General features: G+C 40.0%; 1 protein-coding gene across 5 annotated transcripts in view; it reads right to left on the minus strand.

The window, feature by feature from the left end:
• The window catches only part of DCDC2 (doublecortin domain containing 2), a 188,493-nt gene that overhangs the window by 155,313 nt on the left and 17,974 nt on the right, over nucleotides 1-15,206 (minus strand). Inside the window, exon 1 of one of the 5 annotated variants that reach the window (XM_009204506.4) lies at nucleotides 4,444-5,346. The exons of the other annotated variants lie outside the window; for them this stretch is intronic. Within the exon in view, the coding sequence (XP_009202770.2) occupies nucleotides 4,444-4,536 (93 nt within the window). The 5' untranslated portion in view covers nucleotides 4,537-5,346. Of the gene's footprint in view, nucleotides 1-4,443; nucleotides 5,347-15,206 lie in introns of those variants that run through there. 5 annotated transcript variants of the gene reach the window in all.

The raw sequence follows: 15,206 nt of genomic DNA on the forward strand, positions 1-15,206 counted from the left end.
GCAAAGACAAGTGGGGTTATTGTCTTCTCTAAGAAACTAAACGTCCCTCACATGCTTGAAAATGTCGCGAGGGAGACCTGGTAGCCCCATTTCTGTGACGTTGCTCCTCAAAGAAGAATCGAAGATTTCAGTTGCATTAGCATCATCATGTTCTTAGTCCAGAAGTTTTCAGCAAACATATTCCACAAAATTTTCTGCAAGTTCAAGGTACATTTAGCAGGTGCAGTGGATTTTTGTTATGTTTTAATATAACATACTAGAGAAAATCCAGAACATTCTTCTCACTCTCTCTTCTTCATCACATTCACATCTCAGCCTATAGAGCAGAGTTTATTCCTTAGTACAATACCAAGGCCTGTTTAAAAAAAAATAAATACCATACATGTGAATGAGAAATGAGTCACATTTATTTTACCATGTCTCTGGTTTTTAAATAAAATTAAAAGGTTGGGAAACCGTTTTTCAGCATTACAAACTCTCTATTCTCACTACCATAATATTTACTTGCTATTATTTCAGTTCTTCGTTCCCCACACCCATGTTGAATCCCAGACCACAAACTACAATAATTTTTCTTTATTATCAACATATGTAGCAATATAGAATTAAAATTATTGATCAAGTTTCATGCAAAGTTCCAAAACCAAAGAAAAAAAGAGAGGAAGAGAGGAGAAAAGAGAGAAAGAAAGGGAGAAAAATAAAACGAAGAAGGAAAGAAAGAGAGGAAGGAAAGAAAGGGAGAAAGGAAAGAAAGGGAGGAAGGAAGGAAGGAAGGAACGAAGGAAGGAAGGAAGGAAGGAAGGGAGGGAGGGAGGGAGGGGGAGGGGGAGGGAATCAGACCTTTTCACTCCAGCCTGGGTGACAGAGCGAGACCCTGTCTCAAAAAAAAAAGTATAAAAAATTTTCATTTACATCCTCATTTAACCCATACCATACTGTATTTTACTTGCAGTATTTGCTGACTACTGTGTCTCCCTAGATAGACGGGCTCACTTTGAGCCCAAGGATTGTGCTCTATCATAATCTCATTCCTTCAGCACAGCTCAGCACCTGGCAAGTTGGAGGCAACAAACGTCTATGGATCCCTCTGTATCCATGAACCAGTCAGTCAGGGTACCTGGGCTATCAAAACGGACAATTAACTGGATAATATGTATTTGATGAGATGAACTGAATTACAGGGAAACCTAGGTTAGGGCAAGTGTTGCTTCTGTCACCAATTCACAGTTAAGGAAACTGAGGCCATGGGCAACCCAGCTTAGGACTTTTGACTATAAACGCTGAGATCTTTCTCCTTTACATAAGCATTTTATTTTCACTGTTGTTGACACTTTGTTAACCCTGCTTACTTAAAACTAATTTCTGCCAATAGCTTCAGGTTCTTCAGCAACTGTCAGCATGTAATGTGTCTGCATTTCACATATATAATTAGTTTTCATGGCAACAGTCCACTTTTAGTCAGTCAACATTATAAATGTATTTATTTATTTATTGAGATGGAGTTTTGCTCTTGCTGCCCAGGCTGGAGTGCAATGGCACAATCCCGGTTCTGCAACCTCCGCCTCCCAGGTTCAAGCAAATCTCCTGCCTCAGCCTCCAAATAGCTGGGACTACAGGCACGTGTCACCACGCCTGGCTAATTTTTGTATTTTCAGTAGAGATGGGGTTTCACCATGTCAGTCAGGCTGGTCTTGAACTCCTCACCTCAGGTGATCCCCCTGCCTCAGCCTCCCAAAGTGCAGGGATTACAAGCATGAGCCACCACGCCTGGCAACATTATAAACTTACAATGAAGATATGGAGTGTTACTAGTAAACAAAACGAATATTCTTTAAGTTAAAAAATTTTTCTAAAAGCCTCTCAAATGTGCTTGTCTTTCCCCTTGCACGTGTTAGTCTCTGCGTAATATATATTTAGCTTGATGCACTCTTTGATGCCCAACATCAATTTGACAGATGGCAGAGATGGTAAGCACAAAGAAATGAGACTCATGCTATTCCATTTCCATGGATGGAAATACAGATGCTTTCTAAGTGAAGTAGAAATTCTCTGACAATTAACAAGAAGAGTTTCTGTGTCAGAAGATATCTAATAAATGTTATTTGCTCAAGAACCAAAGAGAAATACTTTCTTCAAGGGCATACCTCTCCTCTGTATATACAGAAACTTGGTAAGCCCTATTGCTCAGGCCACAGAGTAATTCTAAATCCCCTGCCTACTGGCACTGAGTTGTTGACAACTGAGGATTTTAAAGTGGATTCCCTTGGGTAGATTTACCTTTACGATTATTAGATCTCTGGGTAATAAGGAGTTTAGATTTCTGTAAAGTACTCTATAAGGAATATCAGACTGGCTGTGCTTTAGGCATCTGAATATGCAGGGCTTATCAGTTCAACTAACTCAGGCCATAACTTGTATCTGAATATCTTAGGGCACAGGGGAGTTTGTATAGTTCAAATGTCCCAAGAGTTGAGAATCACTGCTTTAGGGACTTGTTATAGCCAGAGCCCCCTTCTGCCAAGTTTGAGGGCCAAACCCAGGCCCATGACCAATCATGCCCCAGAGGTATATTGATCAAACTAGTAGCCAACCTAGCTGCTAAATTTTATGCTTCTATGTCCCTACTCCTGGCCTTTTAACCCACCTTTAATGTCCACTGAACTACTGATTTTTCAAAAACCAGCTCCTCTCTGAAGTGTCCTTTCCTTGATTCCCTTATCATGCAATATTAATTGCATGCCCCTTGAAATGCTTATCAACATTGGGCTTAGACACCGTGGAGCAATTACTACAGATTACTACAGTTACTTGTACGCATATCTACGTTTGCTGGACAACAAGCTCTTCCCTGGAAAGCAGGAGCCACATAGTTCTCATTTTTCATCAACATCATGTATCTGATACATGATAGATATTTACTTAATATTTCTTGATAACCACAGCTCTAAGATAAACATTAGTTTTTTTCCAGTTTTCACAGAGGAAATTATATTGTAGGTCCCAGAATCAGGATTTAAACTTAAGGCTATTTGTTTCCAAAATTCACGTCTTTTCCACCATGCCATGCCATCTCTCAGTGATAAACAATGCAAAACAGAAGCATTTAGGTAAAAAAATGATGAACCCTCCCTACCATTGGAAGCACATAAATGAAAGTTTGGTGAGATGATTCAGGCTAAATAAGCTTAATCACCCAAAATGTAGGCAGTAAATGTAATCAAGGAGATATGCACAAAAAAACCCACAACTGAAGGAGAATATTAACCCTCATTCCCTTTGCACAGAAGCTAGACTTCCTGGAAAGCCTTTATCATTTGTTTGTTTTCCTGAGCATATAAGTATCAATATTAAGAAGAAAAACAAGCTGAATTAAATCTCTCTTTTCAACTTAGGTTTATTGAAAGAGTAGTTGAAAAATACACCATTGCATTCCTATCTCATTTCAACTCCTCATTTTCACCCTGCAATCCCAGAATTATAACGGTAAGGTAAGAAAGAATGGTAATAACTTGAAACTTAAGATACAATGCAGATAGACAACTTGGGTAACAACTTAACATTAGCCATCCAATGTTCCAAACAGAATGGGGAACTGGAGTTAGAACCAAGCTACCCATTTCCATGATTCATCTAAGTTTTGCAACAAGAGGCCTCGCTTGCTTTGTGCCTTAGCTACTTCAATACAAATAATTCAAGCAATCCATGAGACGACACAAAATCCATCCCACATGAAACATTCTTTCCTGCACTATCTTCTATTCTACCAGCATTTATTTTTATAATACCAAAATGAAGACATGAATGAATAAAAAAGGGGGTAGGCAGGGAGAAGCTTGTTTGTGTTCAAATGTCCACACTGTGTTCCTTTCCATTTAATTGTAATACTTGCATAATATGAAATACTGGAGGAAAAACACGTTTATTTAAGAAAGCAAGTCTCTTACACTTCCTTGGACACAGAGAAAAAATTAGCTACTTTACCCCTCAAATGAAAAAAGAATGATACTCCATCCAGTGTTAGTCCCAACTAAAGTCTTCAGTGAACCCATTATCAGGGATAACTGTGGAATTATTATTATTATTATTATTATTATTATCTATTTTTTTTTTTTTTGAGACGGAGTCTTGCTCTGTAGCCCGGGCTGGAGTGCAGTGGCCGGATCTCAGCTCACTGCAAACTCCGCCTCCCGGGTTTGCGCCATTCTCCTGCCTCAGCCTCCGGAGTAGCTGGGACTACAGGCGCCCGCCACCTCGCCCGGCTAGTTTTTTGTATTTTTAGTAGAGACGGGGTTTCACCGTGTTAGCCAGGATGGTCTCGATCTTCTGACCTCGTGATCCGCCCGTCTCGGCCTCCCAAAGTGCTGGGATTACAGGCTTGAGCCACCGCGCCCGGCCTATTATTATTTTTTAAATTCAACTAAATATGTGTCAGAATTACTGTACCCCAATTAGCAATAACCAAAACGTAGCAGTCGGTTTTGTTTGCAAGGGCTGTCTAGTCAGTTCCTGGCTGATCCCTCCTGGTATTACTTTCATTATGAGCGCTCAGAAGAATAACTGTTTGGATGGCTTGTTGTGGCAATTACGTTTCCAGGTTACCAACTACCAAACAACCCCGGGCTGAATGTAACTTCCACACGTACTGTTCCAAAGACTCTAAAACCTGCCATATGTATCAAAAAGATAAATTTCAATCTTCACACCCAGGGGAGTACAATAAAAAATCAAAGTAAAGGGTCAGGTCACATTGTACAAACATATTGGGCAATCTCTTGCTCTAAAAAGTCATTTTGTCTAGCTTCAAAAGGAGAAGGAATTTGGCCTCTAAAACTGTCAGAAAACCTTTTAAAATGGACCACCACGAAGAACACTTGAGAGAATTTTTCTCTTGTAAATTTGCTTTGCTAGTGTGCAAGGCAGGCTATCTTTGCCATTCAACACCCTTTCATCTCTTTCAAGATTAGTGTGTGCACACAGATCCCACAGCTCAAGGGGGACACAGAGAACTTGGGAAGAGTGGGCAGCCATAGCAACTGAGGGATGGAGAAACAGGATCCAGAAGGAATGATGTTTGAAACTGAAATTACTCTATCTGAATAAGAGAAGGCTAGGTAGGCTGTGGTTTAATAATATTTTTCAAAACTGTGATGAACCCTTACCCAGCAGAGTAGTGCCAAAAAGGCTTAAATTGCAGTTTTAGAAACTAGGCATTTTTATCATTTATAGATGAATTATAGTAAAAAGCAACTGAGATATTTCCTGTAAAACTACCATATGTGAGGAGAAAAGGAATACTGAAATAAAAGAAATGCAAAAAAATGAATGCTTCTTCCCTGTTCCTTCCAGGAGGATAAAGATAAATATTTGCTTTCTTTTGTTTGCAGCTCTTCCTGATATCTTCCTTCTTTTACTCAAACAGCTAATGAACTCTCACCCCTTCTATAAAATATTTCCTATCTAACTGGAAGATGGGAAGAGAATTCCCTCTGGTAACGACACATAATTCCCATAGCTCTCTCCACTCAGCCCTTTAAAGTGCATCAAGCCATTGCTTATACAGTGTTAATAAATCAAGTTAATTCTTAGTTTGATTTTGTTTATTTATTTATTTATTTATTTTGAGATGGAGTCTCGCTGTGTTGCCCAGAATGGAATGCAGTGGCATGATCTCAGCTCACTGCAAGCTCCACCTCCCGGGTTCACACCATTCTCCTGCCTCAGCCTCCCGAGTAGCCCAGACTACAGGCGCCCGCCACCACACCCGGCTAATTTTTATATTTTCAGTAGAGATGGGGTTTCACCGTGTTAGCCAAGATGGTCTCGATCTCCTGACCTTGTGATCTGCCCGCCTCGGCCTCCCAAAGTGCTGGGATTACAGGTGTGAGCCACTGCGCTCGGCCTGAAGTTTCTTAAGTTGTCTATATATACCTTTTTTTTTTTTTTTAATTCAGAGACAGAGTCTTGCTCTGTCACCCAAGCTGGAGTTCAGTGGCACAATCACAGCTCACTGCAACCTTGATCTTTCGGCCTTAAGTGATCTTCCTCCCTTTGCCTCCTGAGTAGCTAGGACAGGAATAGATGATATGGACTAGAATGGATGGTATATTATATATAAAATGGTAATATCTTAAAATCTAATCCTTTATTTGATATGATTACTAAAGCACAAAAGATATTGAATAATTATATTCAGAATTCACCTTTACGGTATCTAAATATATTTTTTAATCTCATCAGAAATATTTGGATATATTCAGAAATATCTAAATGTTTTTAAGTATTTTTTATAATTATATAAAGTAACTTCTTTTAGATTATTTGCATGTGAGTAAACAGATTTATCAGACTAAATTTTACATGTAATAATATATTGCTACTCAATTCTGATGACAGATTATATTTCAGGGGAGCAAACTAAGTGGCTTCTTCATATTCTTTTTCCAATATTGGTAATCTGCCACAGGAAAAAATTTCCAAAAGAAAGTGTTGCTTCCTCAGCAACCAGAAAACCAAGAAGGAGAAATTATTTATAGATTGGAATAAACATCTTGCACAACTATTTTTTTAGTGTATTTAATTCTGAAAGCAATTAGGTGAAAAATCAGTTCTTCATTTCAGGAGGCTAAAAAATAAGAGATTTAGAAAGGAAGAGACCCTGTGTGAAATTCACAAGGTAACCATCAAATATACTGACATCTAAAGGCATGCAGTAACTACATATCTAAATGAATTGTAATTGAAATACATTCCCAGCGTGGGAGACTGTATTTTCCAAAAATGGCCACAGCAATATTTCTGGCTCACATTCTTTTTGATAATCTTGCCACTTCTCATCAAGAGATGGAATCTATTTCCCCTCCCTGAAAACCTGGATAGGACTTCGGACTGCCTGGAAAAATAGAATGCAATAGGAGTGATGCTGTGTGATGTCCAGGCATCTTTTCCTCACTCTCTCCCTCTTTTTTTCTGCTCCCAGCTTAGAACTCCTCCACCATTCTGTAAGGAAGGAAAATCTAGCCCACAAGAGACCACATGGAAAAGGCAGGTGAAGAGGAGGAACCAGGGCCCAATGACAGCCAACATTAGTCACCACTCATGTGTGTGTAACAGCCTCAGATGATTCCAGCCTGCAGCTTTTAGATCTCCAACTAAGGCTCCAGACTCTGTGAAGCAAAGAAAAGCCACCTCTGCTGCACCCTCCCTGAATTCCTGACACACAGGAATCCAGGCACAAAATAAGTCACAGTTTTAGGCTAATAAGTTTTGGGGTGATTTATTATGCAGCCTTGATAACTGGAACAGTTTGTTTTTTTAAAAAAAAAAAAAAAACTAAACTATTTAAAACATACAGGAACGGTAGTATTTAAAGCAAAAACTCATTACAGCCATTTTCATATATCAGGAAAACAGCATGATGACTATTCATTAAATACACAAACACACACACATATATTTCTGTGCACAAGACACTGTGTTTGATGCCGGGCTGGTACAAAAATGAGTATAAACAGGCATGGTACCTGACCTGTTGGAGTTTACAATCTAGGAGGAGAGTTAGACTTCAACTACGCAGCCCCCCAAAGGTAAAATTCAGCTGTAACAAGTGCTGCAAAGGAGAAAGGCCTGATATATATCAATAATGGGGGACTGATCTAGTTAGGAAAATCAGACAAGACTTCCCTGAGGAAATGACACTGGAACTGGGGTAAATATGAGCAAAAAAGGCAAAAAGAAGAATGAGGGGGAATGTTCCCAACTCAAGAGAACAGCCATGTGCAAAGGTCCTGAGATAAGAGGTAGCACAGGTACGCTGTGGACAGAAGAAAGGCCAGAAGTCATGCTGTGTCCCTTCCATTGCATTTTATTCTTCCAGGTGGTCCAAAGTCCCATCCAGGTTCCCAGAGAAAAAAAACAGACTCCACTTCTTGAAAGACAGTGGCAAGGTCAGAGAAAAGAGAGCAAAAGGAAGTGTTAGAAGTGTGGATCCTGAAAGGTATGAAGACCCCAGAACACACAGGGCAGTATCTTTCAGACTTCTATTGACCTGAACTCGAAGTAAGAAATACGTCTTATGTTGCAATCCAATTCACACACATGCAACCAAAATCACAGTTTCACAAAACAGTGCTTATCTTTGCTATCTCTAGTACGGTCTGATATCTTCTATTTTACATTTGTATACGTTTGTCGCAACTACCTAAATTGATTTTCAACGTTCTGAAGGTTCATGACCTGAAGTCTAAAAAAGATTGATGCAAAGTCTTGCAGGCTGAGTTTAAGGCATTTATCTTTATGCTAAGAGTAATGGGAAGTCACTGATGAGTTTTAAACTCAATGGTAACAGGATCAGATTAGTGTTTCCATATTCTGGATGAAATAAAATACAAAACAGAATGCAAAAGCAGAATGGGTGCAAGGAGACAGAGTAGGAGACTATTGAGGCAAATCAGGCAAGGTGTACAGTAGCTTGGGTTATGATGGTAGAGGTGGTAGAAGTGGAGAGAAGTGGGTGAATTTCAGAAATAGAAGTTATAACTGAAGGGTATGATTAATTAAGCAGTGAGAATAAGGAAAGTTTATGACTCTTAAAACTGGAGTGGATAGTGGAAAGTGAAGAGAGAAGAAGGAACATAGGAGGAAAGTCAAGGATAGAGGAGGGAAGATAGCCCTTGCAAACAAAACCGACTCTTAGTTTGTAGTTATTGCTAATTGGGGTACAGTAATTCTGAAGCATGATTAGTGGAATTTGTTTTTAAATAATTCCATAGTCCCTGATAATGCCTTCACTGGAAACTAGCTGGAACTAACACTGGACAAAGTATCATTATCTTCTGAAGGTTGTACATAGAGAGTCAAATGAAAAATAACAAAGGTATTGTTCTTTTATCATGGGTATACTTACTGGAAATGCTGGACACAACATTTTATCTTGGATAGCTCTGAATTTTTGCTTAGCTAGTTGATGAAAACCAGGACTTGTGGTGGCCCTCATTAAATAAGGTTAAGATACCATATTTTCTTCAAGGTAACTCAGAGCAGAGGTTCGCAAACTTACCTATCGGCCACATTCTGTCTATCTTCTGATTTCCAATAAAGTTTTATTAGACAACAGCCATACCCATTCACTCACAAATCATCAATAGCTGCTCTCATGCTACCACAGCAGAGTTGAGTAGTTAACCACAGTGACTATATGGCCTGCAAAGCCTAAGATATTTACTATCTGTTTACAGTAAATGGGTAACTTAGAGAAAGGAATCCAAAGACCAAAGGAAACAAATTGTGGAGTAGCTTTGTCATGAGCACTCCACCCACTAATCTTCTATCTATTTGACTCAAGTGAGGATCCCAAACACACCCTTCAACAAGGCCTTGAGAAACACATTGGTGAAGAATGTTGCTCCAGCAACTCTAAAAGTGCTCTAGTAGTTGTTCTCCCTAGACCAGACATGCTGGTGGAAAATGCTGCATTTGAAATGGGCTTTCTGGTTTTAGTGACGTATCAGGATCCTGGGGTGGCAAAAGAAGAAGCAGCACTTACTTTCCAGAGACAAGGCAGGCACAGTAGCCACAAGAGGGCGGCAGAGCAAACATGGTAACCACAATCAATGGATTTTACGATGGTGACTAAAATGACCGTGAGATTCCCAAGATTAAACGACTTTACAACCCTCTACTTGATTTGTGTAACAAAACATAGCTAGATCATGTAAATAGCGACCTGATGTAAACTATCAGTCATCTCAACCCCACAGTCAATTACCAGAACTGACATCCCCCAATACTGAAGGGAAGGCCTGGTACTCTGCCGAAGGATCCCACAATAATATCACAAATAACTGCTTTGAATCTTCCTCAAAGTCTTTTCAAAGAGCACAAAGCCATTCACCAGGCAAATGTGCCCTGTGAGAAGTGAAATAGGATGCAATAACTAATGAGATTTTAGGTTGCCTCCTTCTGAAGAGGAGGAGTGTATTTTCAAAAGCATTAGAATTAGCAGCATTAATTTTGGCAGAAACAAAAGATATGTGGTTTTTGGACCATCAAAGGATGTATAGTAAGTGTTTGTCATATTTCGGCTTTCCAGCATCTGAATGCATTTTCTATTTGAATAGAATTCCAACCATTTGAGTCTGGCAGGGAAGCAGATCCCACCACCACCCACAGAAGGTAAAAAGGCCAGATGTTCACTTTGTCAGCCTATTGCAGCCAAGCCCACTGTATTTGTCCGTTTCATACTGCTATAAAGATACTACCCAAAACTAGGTAATTTGTAAACAAAGGAGGTTTAATTAACTCACAGCTCTGCATGGCTGGGGGGACTCAGGAAACTTACAATCATGGCAGAAGGGGAAGCAGGCAATGACCTTCTTCAGGAGAAGACAGTCAGCAAGAGCAAGGAATACTGCCTTGTAAAGCCATTAGATCTTGTGAGAACTTATTCACTATGAGTAGAACAGCATGGGAGAAACTGCCTCCATGATCCCATCACCTCCCACATGGTCCCACCCTCCACATGTGAGGATTATGGGGATTACAATGAGATTTAGGGGGGGACACAGAGTCAAACCATATCACCCAGCTTGGCCCAGTAGTCCGACCCAGGCTTTTATGCCAGTACTGATGGCCCAACAAAGCAAAGAAGGTACAACCATGCCATCAACAGCAACCAAATCCAGGTTCTAGAGGAAGTGTTTACAATATCCACTGTCAAAAGTTGGGGGCAGTAGTCTAAAAATCTGAATGTCTCCGCTGTTCAATGGTGGTGGCAGGACTGTCTTTAATGGCTTGGTCCTGTGACATAGTGCAATCTGGGTTCTGGCTGTCTTGATTTTCTGGCTGCTCATTCTCTCAACTTAGTTCTCTAGCTCCATCAGAGATTTTTAAGGATATTTAACATATTTTCAAAAATTCTTTTTCTGCTAAAATGAAGCAGAGATTTCTTTTTTTCCCCACTTATTGCAAGAAAAAGTCTTGGCTAATTCACATGTGTATTTTTACTCTCTCTGTATCTCAGTCTTTGTGAAATTATGCACACCCTAAATATTTGAAGAACAATTCCAAGATCCAGTCACACACAGAAGTATATGATGTGCTATTTTATTTGCTGAAATATTTTCCTTTTCATGTATGTATATAATAATGATCTCAACTATTTATCAAACATCCACCCAATGATTACTTCTTTCAGAAGTAATGGTAAGTATCACATAACATCTGTAGAGGGATTTGTAGCTGATCAAGCATTTACATTTACATTTCATGTACATTTGCATTCCTCCTTTTAGTCATAGCCTGATAAAGCAGCCAATATAATGTCAGCAATCCCTGCCTTCTTTTTTTTTAATGTTATTTTTTTCCAAATACCCAGTCTTCCAGAAGTAAACCCGCTCTTACTTCACTTATGAGCTATTCAATTCATGTGGCCCTTTGTAACACCAGCAACAACATGGCATAATTTCCATTTACTGAATTCTAAATACGTATTAGGTACAGTGCTAGGAGCTAAACACATACCTATATGTTTCTAATCCTCACACTAAATTTTTAAAAGATAGTAGTATTATTTTCACATTTTAGATAAGGAACATGAGGTTTATAGAGATCAAGGAACTGATACCTTGAGATCTTGGGGAGAAAAGTAGCTTGTCTCCAACACATGATGGTCTTCCCTATTATCTTCCTCCAATCCTTCAAGTTGCTTTTTTTGCTTAGTAACAGTAAATGTTACTCGAAACATCTGGAAAAAATAGCTAAAGAAACCAAATGGCCCTTTGACAGTAGCACAGTAAAAACTTTTTAAAAATCCATTCAGTGATTCTCAGCTCTATATATCTGTCTCTAATCTCTTCACACTCTGTAGTAAATTTCTATGTAAAAATATTTCTGGTTTCCTATGGGAGCCTTTTTGTAAGCATATATGACAAAGCCTTTTCAAGCACTGTGTTGGAAACATTCAACATAAATATCCTGTCCTATAGGGAATATTCACAAAGGCAAAAAAAAAGTCAATTGAGAATACAACTAAAATAATTCCAGGCAATGTTTGGTGACTAATGATGAATTGTTAAAGAAGAGCATTAAGGGCCGGGCACAGTGGCTTACACCTGTAATCCCAGCACTTTGGGAGGCCAAGGTGGGCAGATCACTTGAGGTCAGGTGTTCAAGACCAGCCTGGCCAACATGGTGAAACCCCATCTCTACCAAAAAAATAAAAAAATTAGCTAGGTATGGTGACACGCGCCTGTAATCCCAGCTGCTCGGGAGGCTGAGGCAGGAGAATTGCTTGAACCTGAGAAATGGAGGCTGCAGTGAGTTGAGATCATGCCACTGTATTCCAGCCTGGGCCAAAGAGCAAGACTCCGTCTCAAAAAAAAAAAAAAGACTGTTAAGGAAATTAAAAGAATATTTTATCCCTCTTTTGGATTCACTTCCTATATTTTCTCCTTCTTATCATCATTAAATCAAGGTATGAAAACATTTCAAAGCCCTTCACCCCCACAAACATCCTTTCAAGCACAAAAAGACACCGAATGATCATCTTTTAATTAAATTGCATTAATTCTGTAGGAAATGCTTCCTTCTGCATTAACACACAATATATGAACACACAGTCCCTCCTCTGTGAACTCTTAAAAAACAGGTCTTCGTCATCAATTTCTTCCCATGTAAAATCAGAATAATAACAATTCCTACTTCATAAGGTTGTTGAGAGGATTAAATTATATCATCTTTGTAAAGTACTCAGAACAACACTAAACACATATCAAAGAAATACATACACACACATGTGCACATGCACACACACTCACAGTGAGTTCCAGTTTTGTATATCTTCTAACATTTAGGCTGGCTCAATATTCAAAAGTTAATGCTTCAAATATCTCTGCCTATCACCGTCATTAAAAAAAAAAAAAAACTGTATCCCCTGTCTTCATGAAAGGTAATGCCATCTATCCAGTAGTCCAGGTCAGAAACTCAAAAATCATCCAGCTAATCTTTCTTCATTACCCCACATCCACTCAGTCACTAAGCTCTGTTTCTCAAATCTAATCCTTCCAACCATCTCCACAGCCTCTCCCATCATGAGTGGCACATTTACCTCCCCCACATGGTCGCCTGGCCTCCAACCTTGCTGTAGCAACAAGAGTCATTGTGTCAATTCCCTGATGAAATCCCTTCAATAGCTTTTGGTTTTATTGATTGATTGATTGATTTTGAGGCAGAGTTTCACTCCTGTTGCCCAGGCTGGAGTACAATGGTGTGATCCCAGCTCGCTGCAAACCTCTGCCTCCCAGGTTCAAGCAATTCTCCTGACTCAGTGTCCCAAGTAGCTGGGATTACAGGCACACGCCACCATGCCCAGCTAATTTTTGTATTTTTAGTAGAGACGGGGTTTCATCATGTTGGCCAGGCTGGTCTCAAACTCCTAATCTCAGGTGATCTGCCCACCTCGGCCTCCCAAAGTGGTGGGATTACAGGCGTGAGCCACCACACCCAGCAGCTTTCAGTTGGTTTTAGGAAAAAGATAAATTCCTTTTTAAAACCCTTGATGTTGGTACCTTTCTACCTCCCATGCCTTGTCTCTCACATAGTTCCATCCCCATCTTTCTATCCCAACCTCTTCCCATGATTCAGCCAAACAGCACATGTATGTTTCTCAAATGTGCCCTGTGCTCTCTCATCTGCAGACATTCACTCATGCCATCTCCTTTGCCTGCAATGCTCTTCCTCCTTCTGTTTGCCTGGTGAACACACTCATTCCCTTTAGGTCACAACGTATATATCATTTCTTCCAGGAAGCTTCTGAGGGGATTCCCCCTGGCTTATGGTGGCCATCCCTCCAGCAGCCTGTGCCACCTGTATCCTCCCACGCAGCACACTTAGGATGGCTTGTGCATGGACCCATCTTCTCCACTACACAGCCAGCTTCAGGAAAGCTTGCCTTGTCTGGTTTCTTCACCACTGCAAATCCAACTAACATAATGCCTGGCACATAAACTGGTGCTCAAATCATTTTTTTGATGAAAGAATTTGTGATGTTAATTTTTTACCACCAAAACGTAAGAGCCATAAATTTGTGACTAGTGTCATTCCCTCGGGCTCCAAACCCTCCCACATGAAAGGAGGCTTAAAATAATAGCAGAGACCATAGATAAATTCATCTGCGGACTCCTCTTCTCCAGTTGCTGCCAACAAAACCATCTTTATAATCCTTTAGGATCACTTAGATGGAGTACTAGGAGAGTGCCATAATGATTTTATAATTCTGTCTGTTTACTCAGAGTAAGTTCATGGTACCTGAGACACACAAGCTAAACTCACATGACTACAGGTTAAAATGTAGACATCTAACTAAGACTGTCTATGAATGAATATATTTATAATAAGTGTTGGACGGGTCTTTTGACACCAAATTTGATGCACACAACTGCACTAACTTGATGCTATAAGACAGAGAGAGCAGGCCAGGTGGGGCAGCTCACGCCTGGAATCCCAGCGCTTTGGGAGGCCGAGGCGGGCGGATCACGAGGTCAGGAGATTGAGACCATCCTGGCAAACACGGTGAAACCCCGTCTCTGCTAAAAACACACACAAAAAATTAGCCGGGCGTGGTGGCGGGCACCTGTAGTCCCAGCTACTGGGGAGGCTGAGACAGGAGAATGGCGTGAACCCAGGGGACAGAGCTTGCATTGAGCTGAGATTGCACCACTGCACTCCAGCCTGGGCGACAGAGTGAGAATCTGTCTCAAAAAAAAAAAAAAAAAAAAAAAAGATAGAGCAAAGGGAATTCCTAAAGAGATGGAGAATTATTTGAATATGATTATACACAAGGAAATGAATTGGTGAAGCGGCAGAGAGGAATAGAGTTTCAGAATAAATGAGATTCACTAAGTAAAAATGCTGAAAATTCCCAGTCGACAATCACATTGCTTGGATTGCATTATATACATGTTCATGTAGAGATGAACACGTAGACAAATGTGCCCTGTGCTCTCTCATCTGCAGACGTTTACATATGCCATCTCCTTTGCCTGCAATGCTCTTCCTCCTTCTGTTTGCCTGGTGAACATACTCATTCCCTTTAGGTCACAAGGTATATGTCATTTCTTCCAGGAAGCTTCTGAGGATTCCCCTGGCTTATGGTAGCCTAATAGGTGAGGAAAGCCAAAGTTAATCAATATTATTGATAAAATTAATTAAAA

Source organism: Papio anubis, chromosome 6 (assembly GCF_008728515.1).
Source record: "Papio anubis isolate 15944 chromosome 6, Panubis1.0, whole genome shotgun sequence".
NCBI lineage: Eukaryota > Metazoa > Chordata > Mammalia > Primates > Cercopithecidae > Papio > Papio anubis.